The sequence below is a fragment of the Coregonus lavaretus genome, assembly GCF_964263955.1.
Source record: "Coregonus lavaretus genome assembly, chromosome: 19".
NCBI lineage: Eukaryota > Metazoa > Chordata > Actinopteri > Salmoniformes > Salmonidae > Coregonus > Coregonus lavaretus.
In genome coordinates, this window is record NC_140006.1 from 10,569,683 (window position 1) to 10,592,006 (window position 22,324).

The window sequence follows — 22,324 nt, forward strand, 5'->3', positions numbered from 1 at the left end:
ATTGTGAATGAGAGACTGATGAAGTGTGTACAGCCTGCGCAAAAAAACAAAGCAGAGCTCATGCCTTTCATGCTATTTTTTTCAAATCATCATTAGTCTCATCATGCAGCCTTAGAATGTATAAAAAATTAAAATATATAGCCCAATGTTTGTATCACAACTAAAGTGGCCAAATAACTTCTTAATATTAAAAACATTAATCCACTTTACGATGGGTGTAGAGCCTAACTGGCATAAATATGCAACGCTTGAGTTTCAAGTTTGGGAAAGATAATTTTCACCATATAAATGCACCTTTATAATAAAAGCATTACACGCATAATCGCATTTGCAGTCACTTTTGAGAATGTGTTTTCCTGCTAATGGAACATTCACACTTATAGCCTACTGCCGTGTGCGCATTGCTGCGCTTATAATGTGAAGAAATAGCCTAATAGTTTATCAAAATGTTACGCTAAATGTCAAGGTTATTGGAGTGGCCATCACAAAGCCCTGACCTCAATCCTATAGAACATTTGTGGGCAGAACTGAAAAAGCGTGTGCGAGCAAGGAGGCCTACAAACCTGACTCAATTACACCAGCTCTGTCAGGAAGAATGGGCCAAAATTCACCCAATTTATTGTGGGAAGCTTGTGGAAGGCTACCCGAAACGTTTGACCCAAGTTAAATAATTTAAAGGCCGAATACTAATTGAGTGTATGTAAACTTCTGACCCACTGGGAATGTGATGAAAGAAATAAAAGCTGAAATAAATCATTCTCTCTACTATTATTCTGACATTTCTGATTCTTAAAATAAAGTGTTGATCCTAACTGACCTAAGACTGGGAATTTTTACTAGGATTAAATGTCAGGAATTATGAGAAACAGAGTTTAAATGTATTTAGCTAAGGTGTATGTAAACTTCCGACTTCAACTGTGTCATTAGAAGAGGATGAATATTATATTCTATAAGCAGAACCATTTTTATGTTCTGTTCCCGTTGTTCAGGAAAAGGAAAATATTTTGGTTACTTGAGAAAAAGTTAAAAGTAAAAATATTTGCTTTCAATCAAATGTCTTATATTAAGCAAACCAGAAGGAAACCAGATCGCACGATTTTCTTCTTTTTTTATTTGCGGACAGTCAGGGGCACACTCCAACACTCAGACATCATTTACAAACGCAGTAGGCCTATTTGTGTTTTTAGTGGTCTGCCAGATCAGAGGCAGTAGGGATGACAACGCGTTCTATTGATAAGTGCATGAATTGGACCATATAGCTGTCCTGCCTATGCATTCGAAATGTAACGAGTACTTTTTGGTGTCAGAGAAAATGTATGGGTGTAAAAAGTACATATTTTCTTTAGTGGAGTAAAAATACAAGTTGTCAAAAAAATAAATACTCAATGAAAGTATAGATACCCCAAAAACTACTTAAGTAGTTCTTCAAATTATTTCTACTTAGTTGCTTTACACCAGTGCCTTTCACGAAAGAACCAGGCCCTTGACTTCTGTCCCCACCAGTAGTCAGACAACAGAAATAAGAATGCCACAATTGTTACTTACAGTAAAATGTTCTTGGCCTGTTCACAATAGTGCTATGGAACAACATTACCACCATGTGGGTATGAGACAAAACAGCATGAGATATGATATTATCATGGGCATTAAATTATCTCCATTATTTCATTATCATGACAGATAATGACATTTCATGCAATATTTTTTGTAACTATCAAAAATATTACACCTTTAAATCTCACTGATTGTGCTTGCTGATCTGCGTTTTTCGTTTAGCGAAAGGAGAGAAATGATATCAAGAAAACAATTATATCAAAATCATTGTTTCACATCTTTGTGCGAGGGCCATTATTAATTATGGCAAATATAAATGGAAGAAATGTTTCCCTCGCGCGTGAACGTGCGGGCTGTGGGTGTGTCTTATCGTTAAGTGTATATTCCATTTCACATCGTCGTCGTCTTCGTCACGTGGTGTTTTCAGGAGCGGGCTGTGGGTGTGTCTTATCGCTTGCAGTTTCATTCATAACTACAATCGGCATTTAAAGCCTAAATTAAACTATGCAGGAAAGGCCAGCACTATTGGCGTGTGATGGACAGCGTCTCCAAATGGACCACATGAAGTAGGTTAGAATAAGGTAATTGCATGTCCATAGTGCCATTTCGCTTTTATCCATACAGCCAGGCTGTTGCCAATCGATCAGTTTGTTGCCTTTGATGTATGATTTAATTGTATATTCTAGAAGAACGGAAGGATAGCGTACAGATTGTACCCTGATACAGTTTACATTTAGTAATTTAGTAATGACAGCACTGTCGTGCCAGTTTACATTTTAGTCATGGCCTATCAATAAGTAGAATAGGCAAGACAGACTTGGGATAGGGGATGATGTGATAGGGGTGCATACTGTAGAACGCAATTTACCACACATAATATTATTGTGATATGTCTCGGTATGTGGCAACACCATTGCGATGAAAATGATAGAGCGTTGTGAGGAGAGCTCATGTCTGATTGTGAAGTTTGTCATAGACTATGCAGTACATTAAGCACTGTTTTTACATTAAAAGGCTACAATCATTGTCGATGATGGTCAAATATTCGATATGATATTCTGGTGATAATTCACACCGCTTGTCTGTTTACTGTAGGATTATGTGTTGCAAAAATATGATGGTGCACAAATGTATAACGATTTCCTTAATCAGCGGTTTATCGTTCGGGAGAAAGGATGCTGATGAGCGGGCACCAAAACTGGCGAGTCGATGTCACAGCACCAACGATAGAAGAGCGAGCGTGGTTTGGTTTTCACCAAGACAAGCGGGAAAGTCAGAAACTGGGTGAATTGCTTCAATGCATGCCGAGACATGCTCTAGATGTGACGTTATTTATAATGTTTCATAAGTAGAATAGAATGTTTTAGAATGTCCACTGACTTTCTTCTTGTTGCTTTGCCCATATTCCTGATGTCTAGAAAGGATCATGGATATCGTAGGAGAGGGGGGAGGGAGGGAGGGAGGGAGGGAGGGAGGGGGGGGGGGTATTGCTAAAATATGAAAGAACTGAAACATTTTCAGTTTACAGGAATTGTGTACAGATCCATGCGACATAGGGCCGTGCATTATCATGCTGAAATATGCAGTGATGGCGGCGGATGAATGGTACAACAATGGGCCTCAGGAGCTCGTCACCGTATCTCTGTGCATTCAAATTGCCATCGATAAAATGCAATTGTGTTCGTTGTCCGTAGCTTATGCCTGCCCATACCATAACCCCACCGCCACAATGGGGCACTGTGTTCACAACGGTGACATCAGCAAACTGCTCACCCACATGACGCCATACACGTGGTCTGAGTTTGTGAGGCCAGTTGGACATACTGCCACATTCTCTAAAATGATGTTGGAAGCAGCTTATAGTAGATAAATGAACATTCAATTCTCTGGCAACAGCTCTGGTGGACATTCCTGCAGTCAGCATGCCAATTGCACGTTCCCTCAAAACTTGAGACATCTGTGGCATTGTGTTGTGTGACAAACTGCACATTTTAGTGGCCTTTTATGTTCCTCAGAACAAGGTGCACCTGTGTAATGATCATGCTGTTTAATCATCTTCTTGGTATGCCACACCTGTCTGGTGGATGGATTATCTTGGCAAAGGAGAAATGCTCACTAAAAGGGCTGTAAACAAATTTGTGCCAAGATGATATTTTGGTGCGTATGGAACATTTCTGGGATCATTTTATTTCAGCTCATGAAACATGGGACCAAGACTTTGCATGTTGCGTTTATATTTTTGTTCAGTGTATATAGGTTTGAATCAGAGGAGCGCATGTTAAATCTCATTTATTATTTTCCACTCATGATGATTAACACTAATCACTAGACCACAGTACCTCCAGGAGTAGTTAGCAGAGACAACCCCCTTAGGACACACACACACACACACACACACAGCTGCCTCAGTTCTGACCATGAATACAGGATGACCTGAGGCAACGTGTGTAAAACATCACAGGAAGTCATTGCACATGTGGCTAACGAGGGTTTTATGCATAAGCTGGTGTGTGTGTATGTGAGTAACGTGAGCTGGTGTGTCCCGTCCATTTACTAGTAATGGGGTTTACAAAATTGGCTGTTTGAAACATTCTAACTGGACGCGTGGAGCAGCTTGTATGAGGTGTTACATAAAATAAGGTGCATGAATCAGAATACATAATGGGTGAAAATGTAGAAGTGTTTTGTAACAGAGTTTTGGGCAGCCTGAGAGCTGAGAAGCTAGTTGTGTACAGCAGACCCGATCCTCTCCTTCTGCCCTCTTCAATAAGAGACTGGATAGTATGAGTGTCTAACCTCTCCGCTCTGCTTTCTTCTCCTCGGATCTCCTCTGTCTGTCATACTCAGGGTTCATTCTTTCTGACCTGGACCATGAGCAATGACTCGCCTGTACTGACAAGCCTGATGGAGAACTCCACCGTAAGTACTGCAGCTCTCTAACTCCTGTCCTCACTCCATCCATCCATCCATCTTGTGCTCTTCTACACTCTCTACTATCTCTCCAGCCTCTCTTCATCCATCTCTCTCTATCTTGTCTCTATGCTTTCTTCATCCTCTCCCCTCCCTCTTTTCTCACACTCTTCTCCTTCTCCCTTTCTCCATCCTGGTTTTGCACCTCTCTCCACCCCCTGTCTTTCGGCTGCCCCTCTGTGACTGTATGACATAGGCAGGCATTTGGTTCAGAGTTACTGTAAACAGGGGCTCCACTGTTTTGTGGGATTAGCCCATTGGGTTACAGTGGGTTAGTAATATGGCCTGCAGGTAGCCGGCTGGCCAGAGATTTAGCTGCTCCCACGGATTGATTGTGTTGTTCTTACTGTTGAGTTTGTAAAAACAGCAGATTGCATTACACTACAGTCACTCTGGCAGTGGAGGAGGTGCATGTGTGTTTCAGTGTGTGTGTGTGTATGTGTTTCAGTGTGAGAGTGTGGACGTGTTTAACTACATTTGTGGGGACCAGAAGTCCCCACATGAATAGTAAACAAACAAAAAGTTGACCAACTGCGGACATTTTGTTAGTCCCCACATGGTCAAATGCAATTTCTAGGGGATTTAGGGTTAAGGTTAGAATAAGTGTTAGGGTTAGAATTAGGATTAGGGTTAGGCGCTAGGGTTAGGGTTAAGGTCAGGTTAGGGTTAGGGTAAGGGTTAAGCTTAGGTTTAGGGTTAGGGGTTAGGGAAAATTGGATTTTGAGTGGGACTGAATTGTCTCCACAAGGTTAGTTATGCAAGACTGTGTGTGTGTGTGTACTGTGTTTCCTGTAATGATAGCTGAGACCCAGCAGGGAATCGTGCTGGCTGTGAGGCTTTCCCTGAAGAACCTATTACTATTGGGCAATTCCACTGTAACTGAATTGCAATGAGACTCAGATGCTTCACTTAAAATGTATGCCAAACAATAACTGTTGATTTAAAAGTTTAACAAACCATACAACTCTATGCACAAAGACTACTTTTAACAATTGACACTAAACACATTTACTGGAAGAACTGCGAAGATGCAAAGTTTGGTAACCGAGTTAAATTGAAATCTCCCTCAGTTTTTTATATGTCCACGTGTTCCAAAAACTCTTAAATAACTGCTACGAATTAAGATTCAACAATGTCTGCAGAAAGAATGGGGTGTCAGCTATGACATGACACATTGATTTGAAAAAATATATTTTAGTTATTGAACTACAGTAAGTGAAGTGGATTTACACCCGTTAATTGCGGTAACATAATTTAATCATGGGTCCCTGATCTGTACTACACAGAAATGCATAATTATGGAAATTAATGTAATTCTCTTCATGGTGATGTATCCTAAATAGGTACATACATATGCAATATCCTTCTTTGCATATTTGGATATTACTCTACACACTGGCTATTATTTTAGTTTTTTAGCTCTGCCCCCAAACAAGACCAAATTTGGTTGGTCCGGACCGGACCAAATCTGAACCAATCATTGACGTCTATGTTTCACAAGTCTGGACATCAAAGGACAGCACAGTAGAGTTCAGTACAGTAGAGTTCAGTACAGTACAGTAAAGTAGAGTATAGTTCAGCGCAGTACAGTACAATAAAGTAGAGTATAGTTCAGTACAGTAAAGTATAATACAATACAGTAAATTATAGTGTACTCATCTCTAGTGTGCTCTACTGTGTACTGTACTGCTCTACTGTACTGTACTATACTGTACTTTTATTTTCTTTACTGTACTGTGCTGTCCAAACTTGTGAACCCAACTGTTGTTTGTGACTACTATGATTTCCCGTTGTATCCAATTCAATTGTAGAAATTATGTTATAGATTTTTCCCCAAATTCCATTACCAATATGGTAAAGGAATTTTTAGTTTTAATCACTTAATAATTCATAAACAAAATTGATATCAGTAAAAACAATATAACTAATTGATAGGTCTACCTTCTAGGTTACTTCTGTGAACTTTCATTATCCTCCCTCCTAATGTTGATTTTGTACATCAACACCAGACGCGATCCAGACACGCAGGTTGAAATATCAAAACGAACTCTGAACCAACTACACTGCTCAAAAAAATAAAGGGAACACTAAAATAACACATCCTAGATCTGAATGAATGAAATAATCTTATTAAATACTTTTTTCTTTACATAGTTGAATGTGCTGACAACAAAATCACACAAAAATTATCAATGGAAATCTAATTTATCAACCCATGGAGGTCTGGATTTGGAGTCACCCTCAAAATTAAAGTGGAAAACCACACTACAGGCTGATCCAACTTTGATATAATGTCCTTAAAACAAGTCAAAATGAGGCTCAGTAGTGTGTGTGGCCTCCACGTGCCTGTATGACCTCCCTACAATGCCTGGGCATGCTCCTGATGAGGTGGCAGATGGTCTCCTGAGGGATCTCCTCCCAGACCTGGACTAAAGCATCCGCCAACTCCTGGACAGTCTGTGGTGCAACGTGGCGTTGGTGGATGGCGCTGGATTCAGGTCTGGGGAACGGGCGGGCCAGTCCATAGCATCAATGCCTTCCTCTTGCAGGAACTGCTGACACACTCCAGCCACATGAGGTCTAGCATTGTCTTGCATTAGGAGGAACCCAGGGCCAACCGCACCAGCATATGGTCTCACAAGGGGTCTGAGGATCTCATCTCGGTACCTAATGGCAGTCAGGCTACCTCTGGTGAGCACATGGAGAAATGCCACCCCACATGACTGACCCACCGCCAAACCGGTCATGCTGGAGGATGTTGCAGGCAGCAGAACGTTCTCCACGGCGTCTCCAGACTCTGTCACGTCTGTCACATGTGCTCAGTGTGAACCTGCTTTCATCTGTGAAGAGCACAGGGCGCCAGTGGCGAATTTGCCAATCTTGGTGTTCTCTGGCAAACGCCAAACGTTCTGCATGGTGTTGGGCTGTAAGCACAACCCCCACCTGTGGACGTCGGGCCCTCATACCACCCTCATGGAGTCTGTTTCTGATCGTTTGAGCAGACACATGCACATTTGTGGCCTGCTGGAGGTCATTTTGCAGGGCTCTGGCAGTGCTCCTCCTGCTCCTCCTTGCACAAAGGCGGAGGTAGCGGTCCTGCTGCTGGGTTGTTGCCCTCCTACGGCCTCCTCCACGTCTCCTGATGTACTGGCCTGTCTCCTGGTAGCGCCTCCATGCTCTGGACACTACGCTGACAGACACAGCAAACCTTCTTGCCACAGCTCGCATTGATGTGCCATTCTGGATGAGCTGCACTACCTGAGCCACTTGTGTGGGTTGTAGACTCCGTCTCATGCTACCACTAGAGTGAAAGCACCGCCAGCATTCAAAAGTGACCAAAACATCAGCCAGGAAGCATAGGAACTGAGAAGTGGTCTGTGGTCTCCACCTGCAAAACCAGTCCTTTATTGGGGGTGTCTTGCTAATTGCCTATAATTTCCACCTGTTGTCTATTCCATTTGCACAACAGCATGTGCAATTTATTGTCAATCAGTGTTGCTTCCTAAGTGGACTGTTTGATTTCACAGAAGTGTGATTGTGTTGTTTAAGTGTTCCCTTTATTTTTTTGAGCAGTGTATATACATTTGGGGACAGGTCTAAACACATGAAACATTCATGGCCATTTAGCTAGCTAGCTTGCTGTTGCTAGCTAATTTGTCCTGGGATATAAACATTGGGTTGTTATTTTACCTGAAATGCACAAGGTCCTTTTTTTTCTGGATCTTTGTAGAATTTTAACCCATTTTGAGTCTCACAAAATCGTGTGTTCTCTACTCCGACATTTAAACCACAGATAAAAGGGGAAGCCTAGTTAGTTTATAGTAATCTCTCCTCCTTCAGTAGTAGTAGTAGTATTCGTCTTCGTCTTCTTCTGTGGACTTCATATGTCATTTGGCAACCAACTTTAAAGTGCATTACCACCAACTGGACTGGAGTGTGGATCTCAGTTCATCTTTCAATCACCCACGTGGGTATATGCTCCAAAAAACCAATGAGGAGATGGGAGAGGCGGGTCTTGCAGCGCATCAACCGTCAAAAATAGAACCTATTTTATTTATTCTATTTTAGTGCCTGGCTACGCAGGTGCTCGTTGACGAACGTGAGCATTTTAGATGAAATGATTCAATAACATGTACACTACCAGTCAAAAGTTTGGACACACCTACTCATTCAAGGATTTTTCTTTTTTTTACATTGTAGAATAATAGTGAAGACATCAAAACTATGAAATAACATATGGAATTATGTAGTAACCAAAAAAGTGTTAAACAAATCCAAATATATTTGAGATTCTTCAAATAGCCACCATTTGCCTTGATGACAGCTTTGCACACACTTGGCATTCTCTCAACCAGCTTCATGAGGTAGTCACCTGGAATGCATTTCAATTAACAGGTGTGCCTTAATGCGTTTGAGCCAATCAGTTGTGTTGTGACAAGGTAGGGGTGGTATACAGAAGATAGCCCTATTTGGTAAAAGACCAAGTCCATATTATGGCAAGAACAGCTCAAATAAGCAAAGAGAAATGACAGTCCATCATTACTTTAAGATATGAAGGTAAGTCAATACAGAACATTTCAAGGACTTTGAAAGTTTCTTCAAGTTCAGTCGCAAAAACCATCTAGCGCTATGATGAAACTGGCTCTCATGAGGACCGCCACAGGAAAGGAAGACCCAGAGTTACCTCTGCTGCAGAGGATATGTTCATTAGAGTTACCAGCCTCAGACATTGCAGCCCAAATAAATGCTTCACAGAGTTCAAGTAACAGACACATCTTAACATCAACTGTTCAGAGGAGACTGTGTGAATCAGGCCTTCATGGTCGAATTGCTGCAAAGAAACCACTACTAAAGAGACTAGCTTGGGCCAAGAAACACGAGCAATGGACATTAGACAGGTGGAAATCTGTCCTTTGGTCTGATGAGTCCAAATTTGAGATTTTTGGTTCCAACCGCCGTGTCTTTGTGAGATGCAGAGTAGGTGAATGGATGATCTCCACATGTGTGGTTCCCACTGTGAAGCATGGAGGAGGAGGTGTAATGGTGTGGGGGTGCTTTGCTGGTGACACTGTCAGTGATTTATTTAGAATTCAAGGCACACTTAACCAGCATAGCTACCAAAGCATTCTGCAGCGATACGCTATCCCATCTGGTTTGCACTTAGTGGGACTATCATTTGTTTTTCAACAGGACAATGACCCAACACACCTCCAGGCTGTGTAAGGGCTATTTGACCAAGAAGGAGAGTGATGGAGTGCTGCATCAGATGACCTGGCCTCCACATTCACCTGACCTCAACCCAATTGAGATGGTTTTGGATGAGTTGGACCGCAGAGTGAAGGAAAGGCAGCCAACAAGTGTTCAGCATATATGGGAACTCCTTCAAGACTGTTGGAAAAGAATTCCAGGTGAAGCTGGTTGAGAGAATGCGAAGAGTTTGCAAAGCTGTCATCAAGGCAAAGGTGGGCTAATTTGAAGAATATCAAATACATTTTGATTTGTTTAACACTTTTTTGGTTACTACATGATTCCATATGTGTCATTTCATAGTTTTGATGTCTTCACTATTATTCTACAATGTAGAAATAGTAAAACTAAAGAAAAACCCTTGAATGAGTTGGTGTGTCCAAACTTTTGACTGATACTGTGTATATATATATTTTTAGATAAACCGCTTCTGCCCCACCTGCCCTGAATGACGGGTTGCCACTGGATAGAAAACAGCCTATGTGGAATCGATATTAGTCAAACATTTATTCTAGTGGCAAAATTGACTACAAAGTGTAAATAGGATCATTTTGGTCATAAAGTCAGTCTAGTCCAAAACGGACTTTTGTAAGTGACTTACTTGATGGTTGGGTATTGATTTAGACAATGCTCACAGGATACACAGCTGCGGTGATTGCACTATATCCAATCCTACCGCAGAACACACAGACAGTGAGACAGACCTTCCCATCAGCACAGTGGATCAGACTTTGTTTACATAAGACAACACGTCTTTTTTAGCTTGAGAAATACTGCACCAAACACCTTTAGCTAGATGTAAAATTGTGCGACTAAAACCTCCTCTGTAAAAACTTCAAATTTAAGTACAGATTTCTTGAGTTATCTATTTTGAGGAAGTGATACTGGATTTGTTCTTATGATGTCTCATGGGGGACAAACATCAGTAACGGCCACATCTAACCACACCCCCCTAGACTGAAATCTATTTTTTTTTCTTAATGAGCAACAGAGAGAAACATGCAGAATCGGTCACTCTTTAAGAGCCCTCGAGATAGAAGTTCCCTTTACCACAGATCTATTTGGGCAACTTCTACCTACTCCCATTGACTCAAAAGGGTAGTGGCTAGGCTATGGTAAGGTACTAGGGGCAGAAATGGTACTAGGCCTCTGACCCTAGTAGTCTCTCCCTCTATACAGGAGCTGCCAGTGTTGGCAGGGCGGGTGGAGGACTATGTGCTCCTGCTGATCCTGCTGTGTGTGTCCACTGGGGGCACTCTAATCCTGCTCTCCGTGTTGTTGCTGTTCTGTCACCGCTGCTGTGTGGGCGGCCGCCGCTACTCCAGGTAACACGCACACAAATACGCAAGGTACGTATGCACACACACACACACACACGTACTTCTCACCTCTACAGTAACCACAACTACAGTATTATAGGTCATGTCCCTTACTCTTACTCTGAGCATACCCAATGTGTATTGTGTATGAACAAAAACCCTGAATAAAACAGCATAATACTGTAGCATGTCTGCATAGAGGGATTAGGAGACAGTGTTAGGGTGATTATGTTAGAAGTGGATTACTGCTCAGTGAAATAAAAATGAGCATTAAATCTTTGTCTGGAGACAGTTCTATTTTTGCACGCAAAGAGTAAAGAGGGAGTACCAATAATACTATACTGAACAGAAATATAAACACAACATGTAAATGGTTGGTCCCATGTTTTATGAGCTGAAATAAAAGATCTCAGAAATAGTCCATACGCGCTAAAAGCTTGTTTCTCTGAATTCTTTGCACAAATTTGTTTACATCCCTGTTAGTGAGCATTTCTCCTTTGCCAAGATAATCCATCCACTTGACAGGTGTGGCATATCAAGATGCAGATTAAACAGCATGATCAATACACAGGTGTACCATGTGCTGGGGACAATAAAAGGCCATTCTAAAATGTGCAGTATTGTCACACAACACAATCCCACAGATGCCTCAAGTTTTGATGGTGCATGCAATTGGCATGCTGACTGCAGGAATGTCCACCAGAGCTGTTGCCAGATATTTGAATGTTCATTTCTCTACTATAAGCCGCCTCCAACGTCCTTTTAGAGAATTTGGCAGTACGCCCATCCGGCCTCACAACTGCAGACCACGTGTAACCATGCCAGCCCATGACCTCCACATCTGGCTTCTTCACTTGCGGGATCAGTCCAGCCACCCGGACAGCTGATGAAACTGTGGGCTTGCACAACCAAATAATTTCTGTACAAACTGTCAAACTCATATGCGTGGGCGTCAACCTCACCAGGGTCTTGACCTGACAGCAGTTCGTCATCGTAACCGACTTCAGTGGTCAAATGCTCACCTTCGATGGCCACTGGCACACTGGTTTCAACTGTACCGGGAAGATGGCAAATGGTGTGTATGGCGTCGTGTGGGCGAGCAGTTTGCTGATGTCAACGTTGTGAACAGAGTGCCCCATGGTGGCGGTGGGGTTATGGTTTGGGCAGGCATAAGCTACGTACAACTAACACAATTGCATTTTATCAATGGCAATTTGAATGCACAGAGATACCGTTACAAGATCCTGAGGCCCATTGTCATGCCATTCATCCGCCGCCATCACCTCATGTTTCAGCATGATAATGCACGGCACCATGATGCAAGGATCTGTACACAATTCCTGGAAGCTGAAAATGTCCCAGTTTTCCATGGCCTGCATACTCACCAGACATGTCACCCATTGAGCATGTTTGGGATGCTCTGGATCGACGGGTACGACAGCGTGTTCCAGTTCCCGCCAATATCCAGCTACTTCGCACAGCCATTGAAGAGGAGTGGGACAACATTCCACAAGCCACAATCAACAGCCTGATGCGAAGGAGATGAGGCAAATGGTGGTCACACCAGATACTGACTAGTTTTCTGATCCACGCCCCTACCTTTGACCAACAGATGCGTATCTGTATTCCCAGTCATGTAAAATCCATAGATTAGGGCCTAATGAATTTATTTAAATTGACTGATTTACTTATATGAACTGTAACGGGCGGCAGGTAGCTTAGTGGTTAAGAGCGTTGTGCCAGTAACCGAAAGGTCGCTGGTTCTAATCCCTGAGCCGACTAGGTGAAAAATCTGTCGGTGCCCTTGAGCAAGGCACTTAACCCTAATTGCTCCTGTAAGTCGCTCTGGATAAGAGTGTCTGCTAAAAAAAAAAAAAACTCTGTAAAATCTTTAGAATTGTTGCGTTTATATTTTGGTTCAGTGTATTTTCTCTATTTTCCTCTTTTCTCTCCTCTGACTGCAGGGCCAGTGATGATCCAGAGAAGACTAACACCACCTATGTGGAAGATTCATTGCCCACACAAGGTATGGAGGATGTACATTCTACTTCAGTTTAGATACAGAATAAGTTTGATCAAAACCATAGCAACTGACACCGTTCTCCTTTTATTTTTTCTTTATTTGTTACTCCTCTCCTCTCTTCAGACATCACCATCCGGTTGGATGAGTCAGATGCTCTCTCTGCGTCTAGCTGCCATGATGAAGAGACCGACAGGTTCATGTCCACCTGCTCTACTGGACGCCGCGTCTCCTTCAATGAGTCAGCGCTCTACGAAAAGGAGAGTCAGACTCAGGACAAAGGACGCAGGTATAGGACAATGTTATTCACAAAATGGCTGCCGTGTATCACTCAAGTTGATGGTGCAACCATAGAGATAGATAGAGGACTCTAGGGCCCAAAAGCCAGTTTTAGCATGGGCAGTGCAATTGAGGACTTTCATCATTTTGAAGTAGTCAACTGGGTGGGACTTCTAATGGGTTAAGGAAGGATCACATAATTCCATCCGGGTCATCAGGAGGGATCAGCCGATGAATTATGCTTGTGAGCAAACATTCCATAACTGCAGGTGGCAGTAAATCGGCAACCTTGGCTTCATACCTGTTCAAACAACTCCAGGTGGCAGTATGTACCCTTTCATTTTGTTTATCAACTCAAGTAGTAGTAGAAGAAAATGTACTACTTCAAAATGGAGATGGCCTCAATGGCGCTGCCTGTGCGCTCACAGATGTCATAATGGGACAGATTTAAAAAAGAGTCCTCTATCATTCTCTATGGGTGCAACACAAGTACAGATTGATGGTAGAAGTGGAGCGTTGTCTCCATACAATGTTAAGGTCTTTGAAGCCAGGTCTTCCTTGAAAAACACAATCTCTTTATCTAATAGGAACTCCTGACTAAATTAAAGTTAGATACCATTTCCTTCCTCTCCTCCTACTCAGGTACACCCTTACAGAAGGGGACTTCCATCACCTGAAGAAGGCCCGTCTGACCCACCTCCACCTGGCCCTCCCTCCCTCCACCCTAAAGATCCTCACCATCATGGAGTGTGAGTCTACAGAGAGCAGCAGCCTTAACGTCAACAAACCACTTGCTCCCAAACTCCCCCTCTTCCAGGTAAACAAGCCTCTGAGACGTTTACATTTAGCAAAAAAAAAAACCAGCATTCATTGGTTGGGCGCATTAGAACTTCTGGTGTCTGGGAAGGTAGATAAATAGCTAGCTGCTTTAACTACTCAGCCTTGGGATTGCTTTTCCCTGATGATCCTAACTCAACCTTGTGTGTTGTCCCTAGTCTTCTGAGAGGGCTGTGCGCACCTGGTTGGGCCAGAGCTCTAGTGGTGCCCTCCCCGGAGACACCCACCACTACATTCTACTGGACCCCAGACTCAGCCACAGTCCGCCAATCCTGTCCCCCCCGACCCCCTGCTCTAGAACCGTGAGTGTTATACATGATTTTATACACACACTTAAATCTAGAATCCTTAATTGAAACAATAACAGAATGTTTTCCCCGCCACTGTTTCGCTAAAACGCTAAGGGAATGGGGCTGGATAAATATAACCACTCTCAAATTCAAAGACAGAGCTATGGATGCAAGGACTGACCATCCATGATATTAAATGTATAGTTTTAACCATGTTTTGAGGCTATACAGTGTTTGATTACATTGTTTACAAACATTTTAGTAAAACATGCTTATATTTGGGGTTCTGGTGGGGTATTCTTTAAGAGTCAATGGGTATGTAGCAACTAAGGATTCTAGCTTTTTTTTAAATGGCAATACAGACTGATGTAGCGGTAACGATCCAGATTCCGGACCACACATGCCCCTTGCTGATGGGGGTTTGGGTTCTATATCTACAGTATCTCCCGATCTCTAGGCCTGCTCATATCTGTCCTGTCAAAACCACTAGAAGTCAAAAGTGATTGGGGGAAAAAAACTTGCCAATAGTACACATAAAATAGGACAGTTTATATTTATATAAAATGACTCATTAGAGAAGGAGAGCTGCAGGAAGTTGGGAGGGGACATTACTTTCACAGACTGAAAAGTTTCACTAGAGGCTTAGCTACTGCTGCCTGTCTTAAGTAATATCTCCTCCATCCCTCACTCTCCATCTTTGTCTTCCTCTCTCCTTCTCCCTCTATCTGCTTTGTCAGGTGGAGGCCGTAGGGGACGGGGCATGGGTCAGGACGGAAGGAGAGCGAGAGAGTCGGATGAGAGGGACGAGACGAGTGAGGGGAATGTCTCCGGTCCCCGGCCACCAGGGTTCTGTTCTGCAGTTTTTCTGCAAACTGAGACGTCATGCCAGCTTGGAGGGGGCAGGGCCTTACTTCAGGAAGTGGAAGTTTGACAGCAGCCATCGTGCCGCCAGTCTAGACGCCAAAGGTGAGAGGTCATGTAGTGAGGCTAGAGGCATGTGTCTGGTAATTATTAAGTTAAACCTTTTGGACTATTATGTATGAACTGCGCTGAAAATAGAAATTGAAACTAGAAAGGGAAGTTCAGTAGAACCTTTGTGTGCTTGCTCAGCTGACTGAAAGTATTCATATTAATGGTAGTGGAAGAAGTTTACATAGTGAGATAGTTAGGCCTATATCTTTGAGATATCTTCCAGTAAAACCAATGCAAAGTAAATATTTGATGACCATTGAAACCAATGTTCCAATGTTGATTCATGCAACTTGAAATGCTTACAGTATAAAAAGTATAGGCTAACAGTTATCAAAATGTTTAATCGAAGCAGCTAAAGTAAGACAATTTGTATTTTGGATGTTTACCTTAAAAGAAGAAAGAGACAAGTTTAACTGCCCTTGTCTTGAAATTCAAATGAATGCACATGCCTTATTATCACCCCTGGAGTCACCATAACTATAATAATAATAATAATAATAATATGCCATTTAGCAGACGCTTTTATCCAAAGCGACTTACAGTCATGTGCGCATACATTTTTACGTATGGGTGGTCCCGTGGATCGAACCCACTACCCTGGCGTTACAAGCGCCATGCTCTACCAACTGAGCTACAGAGGACCACACATGCAGGTCACCATAACTACACATGCAGGCTTGATGACTTGTCCATAAGACTCAGTTAACAGTACAGATCACACATACTTAGTAAAGTATGTCACTAGATGACATTGGGCTCCAAAATTATGTAAACAGCTAGATATGACCTAAAACATTGAATGACCAATGTTGCATACATTGATCGCCTCTGCTCTCAGTGCCAATTACTAATGAAATCATGCAACCGTGCATTTCTTTGACAGGGTATCAAATTGAATTGGAGAATATCCTATATAGAATAACATAGTAGGCTATACTGTAGATTAGCCTAAAAAATAGCGGCACCTCATCCTACGGACGGTCGATTATCATTGGATTTGATTGCTTTAACTCATTGTTGTCAGGCTACCATACATTTTATACTGTAGGGCCATTTTTACAATAGCACTGTCATAAAGTGAGAAAGCAGACAGTGGCAGTGGTAATGAACAATGCTCCAAAGATGTCATTCTAAGAATAGCCTACAAAAAAGTGTTTCCTAAGCCCGCTATCAGAAATTGTTCCTACTGTCCCGTTCATCCCATCTAGACTGTTGCATTGGATCATTGGAATGTGCACATCACTGTCTTAACAGGTGCAAACAACCACGTTTATGTATCCGTTCCACAATGATCACGCAATGTATTCATATTTTTAGGGTGTCCACCCAGGCCCAGGCTCATTTCCACCGAAAAGTCACTCAGTGCGGTATTTCTGTAACAAATCATCAACATTAGGCCTATATCGGTGCCGCTTACTCGCATCAACTTTTGGAGATTTTATATTGCAGTGGTCCTCTTTTACGTTTTTTCCCGCAGATCCCAAAAAGTACAATTAGGATGACAGGAGCTGAAATATGCAGGCTTTGAACTGTAAAGTATCGTGGTAGCATACGCTTGAAGCTCCTTTGAGATTTCGCAAACCTACACTAGTTTTTTTTGGAAATCATCGAAAAGGGACATTTCACATTGAATATGAAAGCATACATCAAAATATGAAAATACTAAAGGCCTATGTCATGTATCAAAATGGATAGCTTCTTACCTCAATGTTGTTAGCCTGACATTTAATCCTAGTAAAAATTCCCTGTTTTAGGTCAGTTAGGATCACCACTTTATTTTAAGAATGTGAAATGTCAGAATAATAGTAGAGAGAATGATTCATTTCAGCTTTTATTTATTTAATCACATTCCCAGTGGGTCAGAAGTTTACATACAATAAAGTAGTATTCGGTAGCATTGCCTTTAAATTGTTTAACTTGGGTCAAACGTTTCGGGTAGCCTTCCACAAGCTTCCCACAATAAGTTGGGTGAATTTTGGCCCATTCCTCCTGACAGAGCTGGTGTAACTGAGTCAGGTTTGTAGGCCTCCTTGCTCGCACACGCTTTTTCAGTTCTGCCCACACATTTTCTATAGAATTGAGGTCAGGGCTTTGTAATGGCCACTCCAATACCTTAACTTTGTTGTCCTTAAGCCAGTTTGCCACAACTTTGGAAGTACAGTGGGGAGAACAAGTATTTGATACACTGCCGATTTTGCAGGTTTTCCTACTTACAAAGCATGTAGAGGTCTGTAATTTTTATCATAGGTACACTTCAACTGTGAGAGACGGAATCCAGAAAATCACATTGTATGATTTTTAAGTAACTAATTTGCATTTTATTGCATGACATAAGTATTTGATCACATACCAACCAGCAAGAATTCCGGCTCTCACAGACCTGTTAGTTTTTCTTTAAGAAGCCCTCCTGTTCTCCACTCATTACCTGTATTAACTGCACATGTTTGAACTCGTTACCTGTATAAAAGACACCTGTCCACACACTCAATCAAACAGCCTCCAACCACTCCACAATGGCCAAGACCAGAGAGCTGTGTAAGGACATCAGGGATACAATTGTAGACCTGCACAAGGCTGGGATGGGCTACAGGACAATAGGCAAGCAGCTTGGTGAGAAGGCAACAACTGTTGGCGCAGTTATTAGAAAATGGAAGAAGTTCAAGATGACGGTCAATCACCCTCGGTCTGGGGCTCCATGCAAGATCTCACCTCGTGGGGCATCAATGATCATGAGGAAGGTGAGGGATCAGCCCAGAACTACACGGCAGGACCTGGTCAATGACCTGAAGAAAGCTGGGACCACAGTCTCAAAGAAAACCATTAGTAACACACTACGCCGTCATGGATTAAAATCCTGCAGCTCACGCAAGGTCCCCCTGCTCAAGTCAGCGCATGTCCAGGCCCGTCTGAAGTTTGCCAATGACCATCTGGATGATCCAGAGGAGGAATGGGAGAAGGTCATGTGGTCTGATGAGACAAAAATAGAGCTTTTTGTTCTAAACTCCACTCGCTGTGTTTGGAGGAAGAAGAAGGATGAGTACAACCCCAAGAACACCATCCCAACCGTGAAGCATGGAGGTGGAAACATCATTCTTTGGGGATGCTTTTCTGCAAAGGGGACAGGACGACTGCACCGTATTGAGGGGAGGATGGATGGGGCCATGTATCGCGAGTTCTTGGCCAACAACCTCCTTCCCTCAGTAAGAGCATTGAAGATGGGTCGTGGCTGGGTCTTCCAGCATGACAACGACCCAAAACACACAGCCAGGGCAACTAAGGAGTGGCTCCGTAAGCAGCATCTCAAGGTCCTGGAGTGGCCTAGCTAGTCTGCAGACCTGAACCCAATAGAAAATCTTTGGAGGGAGCTGAAAGTCCGTATTGCCCAGCGACAGCCCCGAAACCTGAAGGATCTGGAGAAGGTCTGTATGGAGGAGTGGGCCAAAAACCCTGCTGCAGTGTGTGCAAACCTGGTCAAGACCTACAGGAAACGTATGATCTCTGTAATTGCAAACAAAGGTTTCTGTACCAAATATTAAGTTCTGCTTTTCTGATGTATCAAATACTTACAGTGGGGTAAAAAAGTATTTAGTCAGCCACCAATTGTGCAAGTTCTCCCACTTAAAAAGATGAGAGAGGCCTGTAATTTTCATCATAGGTACACGTCAACTATGACAGACAAATTGAGAAAAAAAAATCCAGAAAATCACATTGAAGGATTTTTAATGAATTTATTTGCAAATTATGGTGGAAAATAAGTATTTGGTCATCTACAAACAAGCAAGATTTCTGGCTCTCACAGACCTGTAACTTCTTCTTTAAGAGGCTCCTCTGTCCTCCACTCGTTACCTGTATTAATGGCACCTGTTTGAACTTGTTAACAGTATAAAAGACACCTGTCCACAACCTCAAACAGTCACACTCCAAACTCCACTATGGCCAAGACCAAAGAGCTGTCAAAGGACACCAGAAACAAAATTGTAGACCTACACCAGGCTGGGAAGACTGAATCTGCAATAGGTAAGCAGCTTGGTTTGAAGAAATCAACTGTGGGAGCAATTATTAGGAAATAGAAGACATACAAGACCACTGATAATCTCCCTCGATCTGGGGCTCCACGCAAGATCTCACCCCGTGGGGTCAAAATGATCACAAGAACGGTGAGCAAAAATCCCAGAACCACACAGGGGGACCTAGTGAATGACCTGCAGAGAGCTGGGACCAAAGTAACAAAGCCTACCATCAGTAACACACTACGCCGCCAGGGACTCAAATCCTACAGTGCAAGACGTGTCCCCCTGCTTAAGCCAGTACATGTCCAGGCCCGTCTGAAGTTTGCTAGAGTGCATTTGGATGATCCAGAAGAGGATTGGGAGAATGTCAGATGAAACCAAAATATAACCTTTTGGTAAAAACTCAACTCGTCGTGTTTGGAGGACAAAGAATGATGAGTTGCATCCAAAGAACACCATACCTACTGTGAAGCATGGGGGTGGAAACATCATGCTTTGGGGCTGTTTTCTGCAAAGGGACCAGTACGACTGATCCGTGTAAAGGAAAGAATGAATGGAGCCATGTATCGTGAGATTTTGAGTGAAAACCTCCTTCCATCAGCAAGGGCATTGAAGATGAAACGTGGCTGGGTCTTTCAGCATGACAATGATCCCAAACACACCGGCCGGGCAACGAAGGAGTGGCTTCGTAAGAAGCATTTCAAGGTCCTGGAGTGGCCTAGCCAGTCTTCAGATCTCAACCCCATAGAAAATCTTTGGAGGGAGTAGAAAGTCTGTGTTGCCCAGCAACAGCCCCAAAACAAAACTGCTCTAGAGGAGATCTGCATGGAGGAATGGGCCAAAATACCAGCAACAGTGTGTGAAAACCTTGTGAAGACTTACAGAAAATGTTTGACATGTATCATTGCCAACAAAGGGTATATAACAAAGTATTGAGAAACTTGACCAAATACTTATTTTCCACCATAATTTGCAAATAAATTCATTAAAAATCCTACAATGTGATTTTCTGGATTTTTTTTCCTCATTTTGTCTGTCATAGTTGATGTGTACCTATGATGAAAATTACAGGCCTCTCTCATCTTTTTAAGTGGGAGAACTTGCACAATTGGTGGCTGACTAAATACTTTTTTTCCCCACTGTATGTCATGCAATAAAATGCAAATTAATTACTTAAAAATCATACAATGTGATTTTCTGGATTTTTGTTTAGATTCTGTCTCTCACAGTTGAAGTGTACCTGTGATAAATTACAGAGCTCTACATGCTTTGTAAGTAGGAAAACCTGCAAAATCGGCAGTGTATCAAATACTTGTTCTCCCCACTGTACCTGTAATGATTAGAGAAGATCTTATGTCAAGTGTTATTGAAATGTTGTGGTTGCAGGTTCACCTGGCACATCTAAAGGCTTTTCTTTTGGGGCGTTGCTATAGGCCACTAATTGCTAATTGCATCTAAATAATATGTGTGAAATGCTGGATAGTGTATGTGATGTAAACAGAGAGGTCTACTTTCTTGGGGACCTGAATATTGACTGGTTTTCATCAAGCTGTCCGCTCAAGAGGAAGCTTCTCACTGTAACCAGTGCCTGTAATCTGGTTCAGATTATTAATCGACCTACCAGGGTGTTTACAAACACTACAGGAACAAGATCATCCACATATATTGATCACATTTCTACTAATACTGTAGAACTTTGTTCTAAAGCTGTATCCATACCCATTGGATGCAGTGATCACAATATAGTGGCTATAGCCTAAAATAGTGTATAAGAGATCATACAAGAGATTTTGCTGTGACTGTTATGTGGATGATGTTAAAAATATTTGTTGGTCTGATGTGATTAATAAGGAGCATCCAGACGCTGCACTTGATGAATTTATGAAATTGCTTCTTCCAATTATTGATAAACATGCACCTGTTAAGAAACTGACTGTTAGAACTGTGAAAGGCTCCATGGATTAATGAGGAATTGAAAAACTGTATGGTTGAAAGCGATGGGGCAAAAGGAGTGGCTAATAAGTCTGGCTGCACATCTGACTGGCTGACTTACTGCAAATTGAGAAATTATGTGACTAAACTCAACAAAAAGAAGAAGAAACTGTATTATGAAGCCAAGATCAATTATATAAAGAATGATGAAAAAAATTAAAAAATAATGAAATGATGGGCAGAAAGACAAATTCAACTCCATCTTTCATCGAATCACCTTTGATTTTGACAATTATTTTCATGATTACTTCATTTTCAATGTGGGCAAACGTAGGCAGTAAATTCAAACAACAAACAGTGAGCGTCATATAAAAATTTAGAAAAAGTATAAAAAAAGAAATAATAACGAGAAAAAGCATTGCAAGTTTGAATTTTGTAAAGTTAGTGTGGGAGAGGTGGAACAATTATTGTTATCGATCAATAATGACAAACCTGGCATTGACAACTTAGATGGAAAGCTACTGAGGATGGTAGCTGACTCTATAGGCACTCCTATCTGTCATATCTTTAATCTGAGCTTAGAGGAAAGGCTTTCTCCTCAGGCCTGGAGGGAAGCCAAAGTCATTCCTGTACCCAAAGTGGCTTTACCTGGTTCTAACAGCAGACCTATCAGCTTGCTGCCAGCTCTTATAAAACTGTTGGAAAAAATGGTGTTTGACCAAATACAATGCTACTTCTCTGTACACAAATTAACAACATGCTTTCAGCATGCTTATAGAGAAGGGCACTCAACATGTACCGTACTGACACAAATTACTGATGATTGGTTGAAAGAAATTGATAAAAGAAGATTGTGGGAGCTGTACTGTTAGATTTCAGTGCAGCCTTTGATAT

The 22,324-nt window shown here is 42.1% G+C and overlaps 1 protein-coding gene across 1 annotated transcript in view; it reads left to right on the top strand.

The window, feature by feature from the left end:
- Positions 1–2,063: 2,063 nt before the first annotated feature.
- LOC311146938 (voltage-dependent calcium channel beta subunit-associated regulatory protein-like) overlaps positions 2,064–22,324 on the top strand; it is a 34,788-nt gene continuing 14,527 nt past the window's right edge. The window contains exons 1-8 of the mRNA XM_084183553.1: positions 2,064–2,135; positions 4,402–4,473; positions 10,951–11,096; positions 13,055–13,116; positions 13,237–13,399; positions 14,032–14,206; positions 14,385–14,528; positions 15,254–15,482. Of these exons, the coding sequence (XP_084039679.1) occupies positions 4,426–4,473; positions 10,951–11,096; positions 13,055–13,116; positions 13,237–13,399; positions 14,032–14,206; positions 14,385–14,528; positions 15,254–15,482 (967 nt within the window). The 5' untranslated portion in view covers positions 2,064–2,135; positions 4,402–4,425. The remainder of the gene's footprint in view (positions 2,136–4,401; positions 4,474–10,950; positions 11,097–13,054; positions 13,117–13,236; positions 13,400–14,031; positions 14,207–14,384; positions 14,529–15,253; positions 15,483–22,324) is intronic.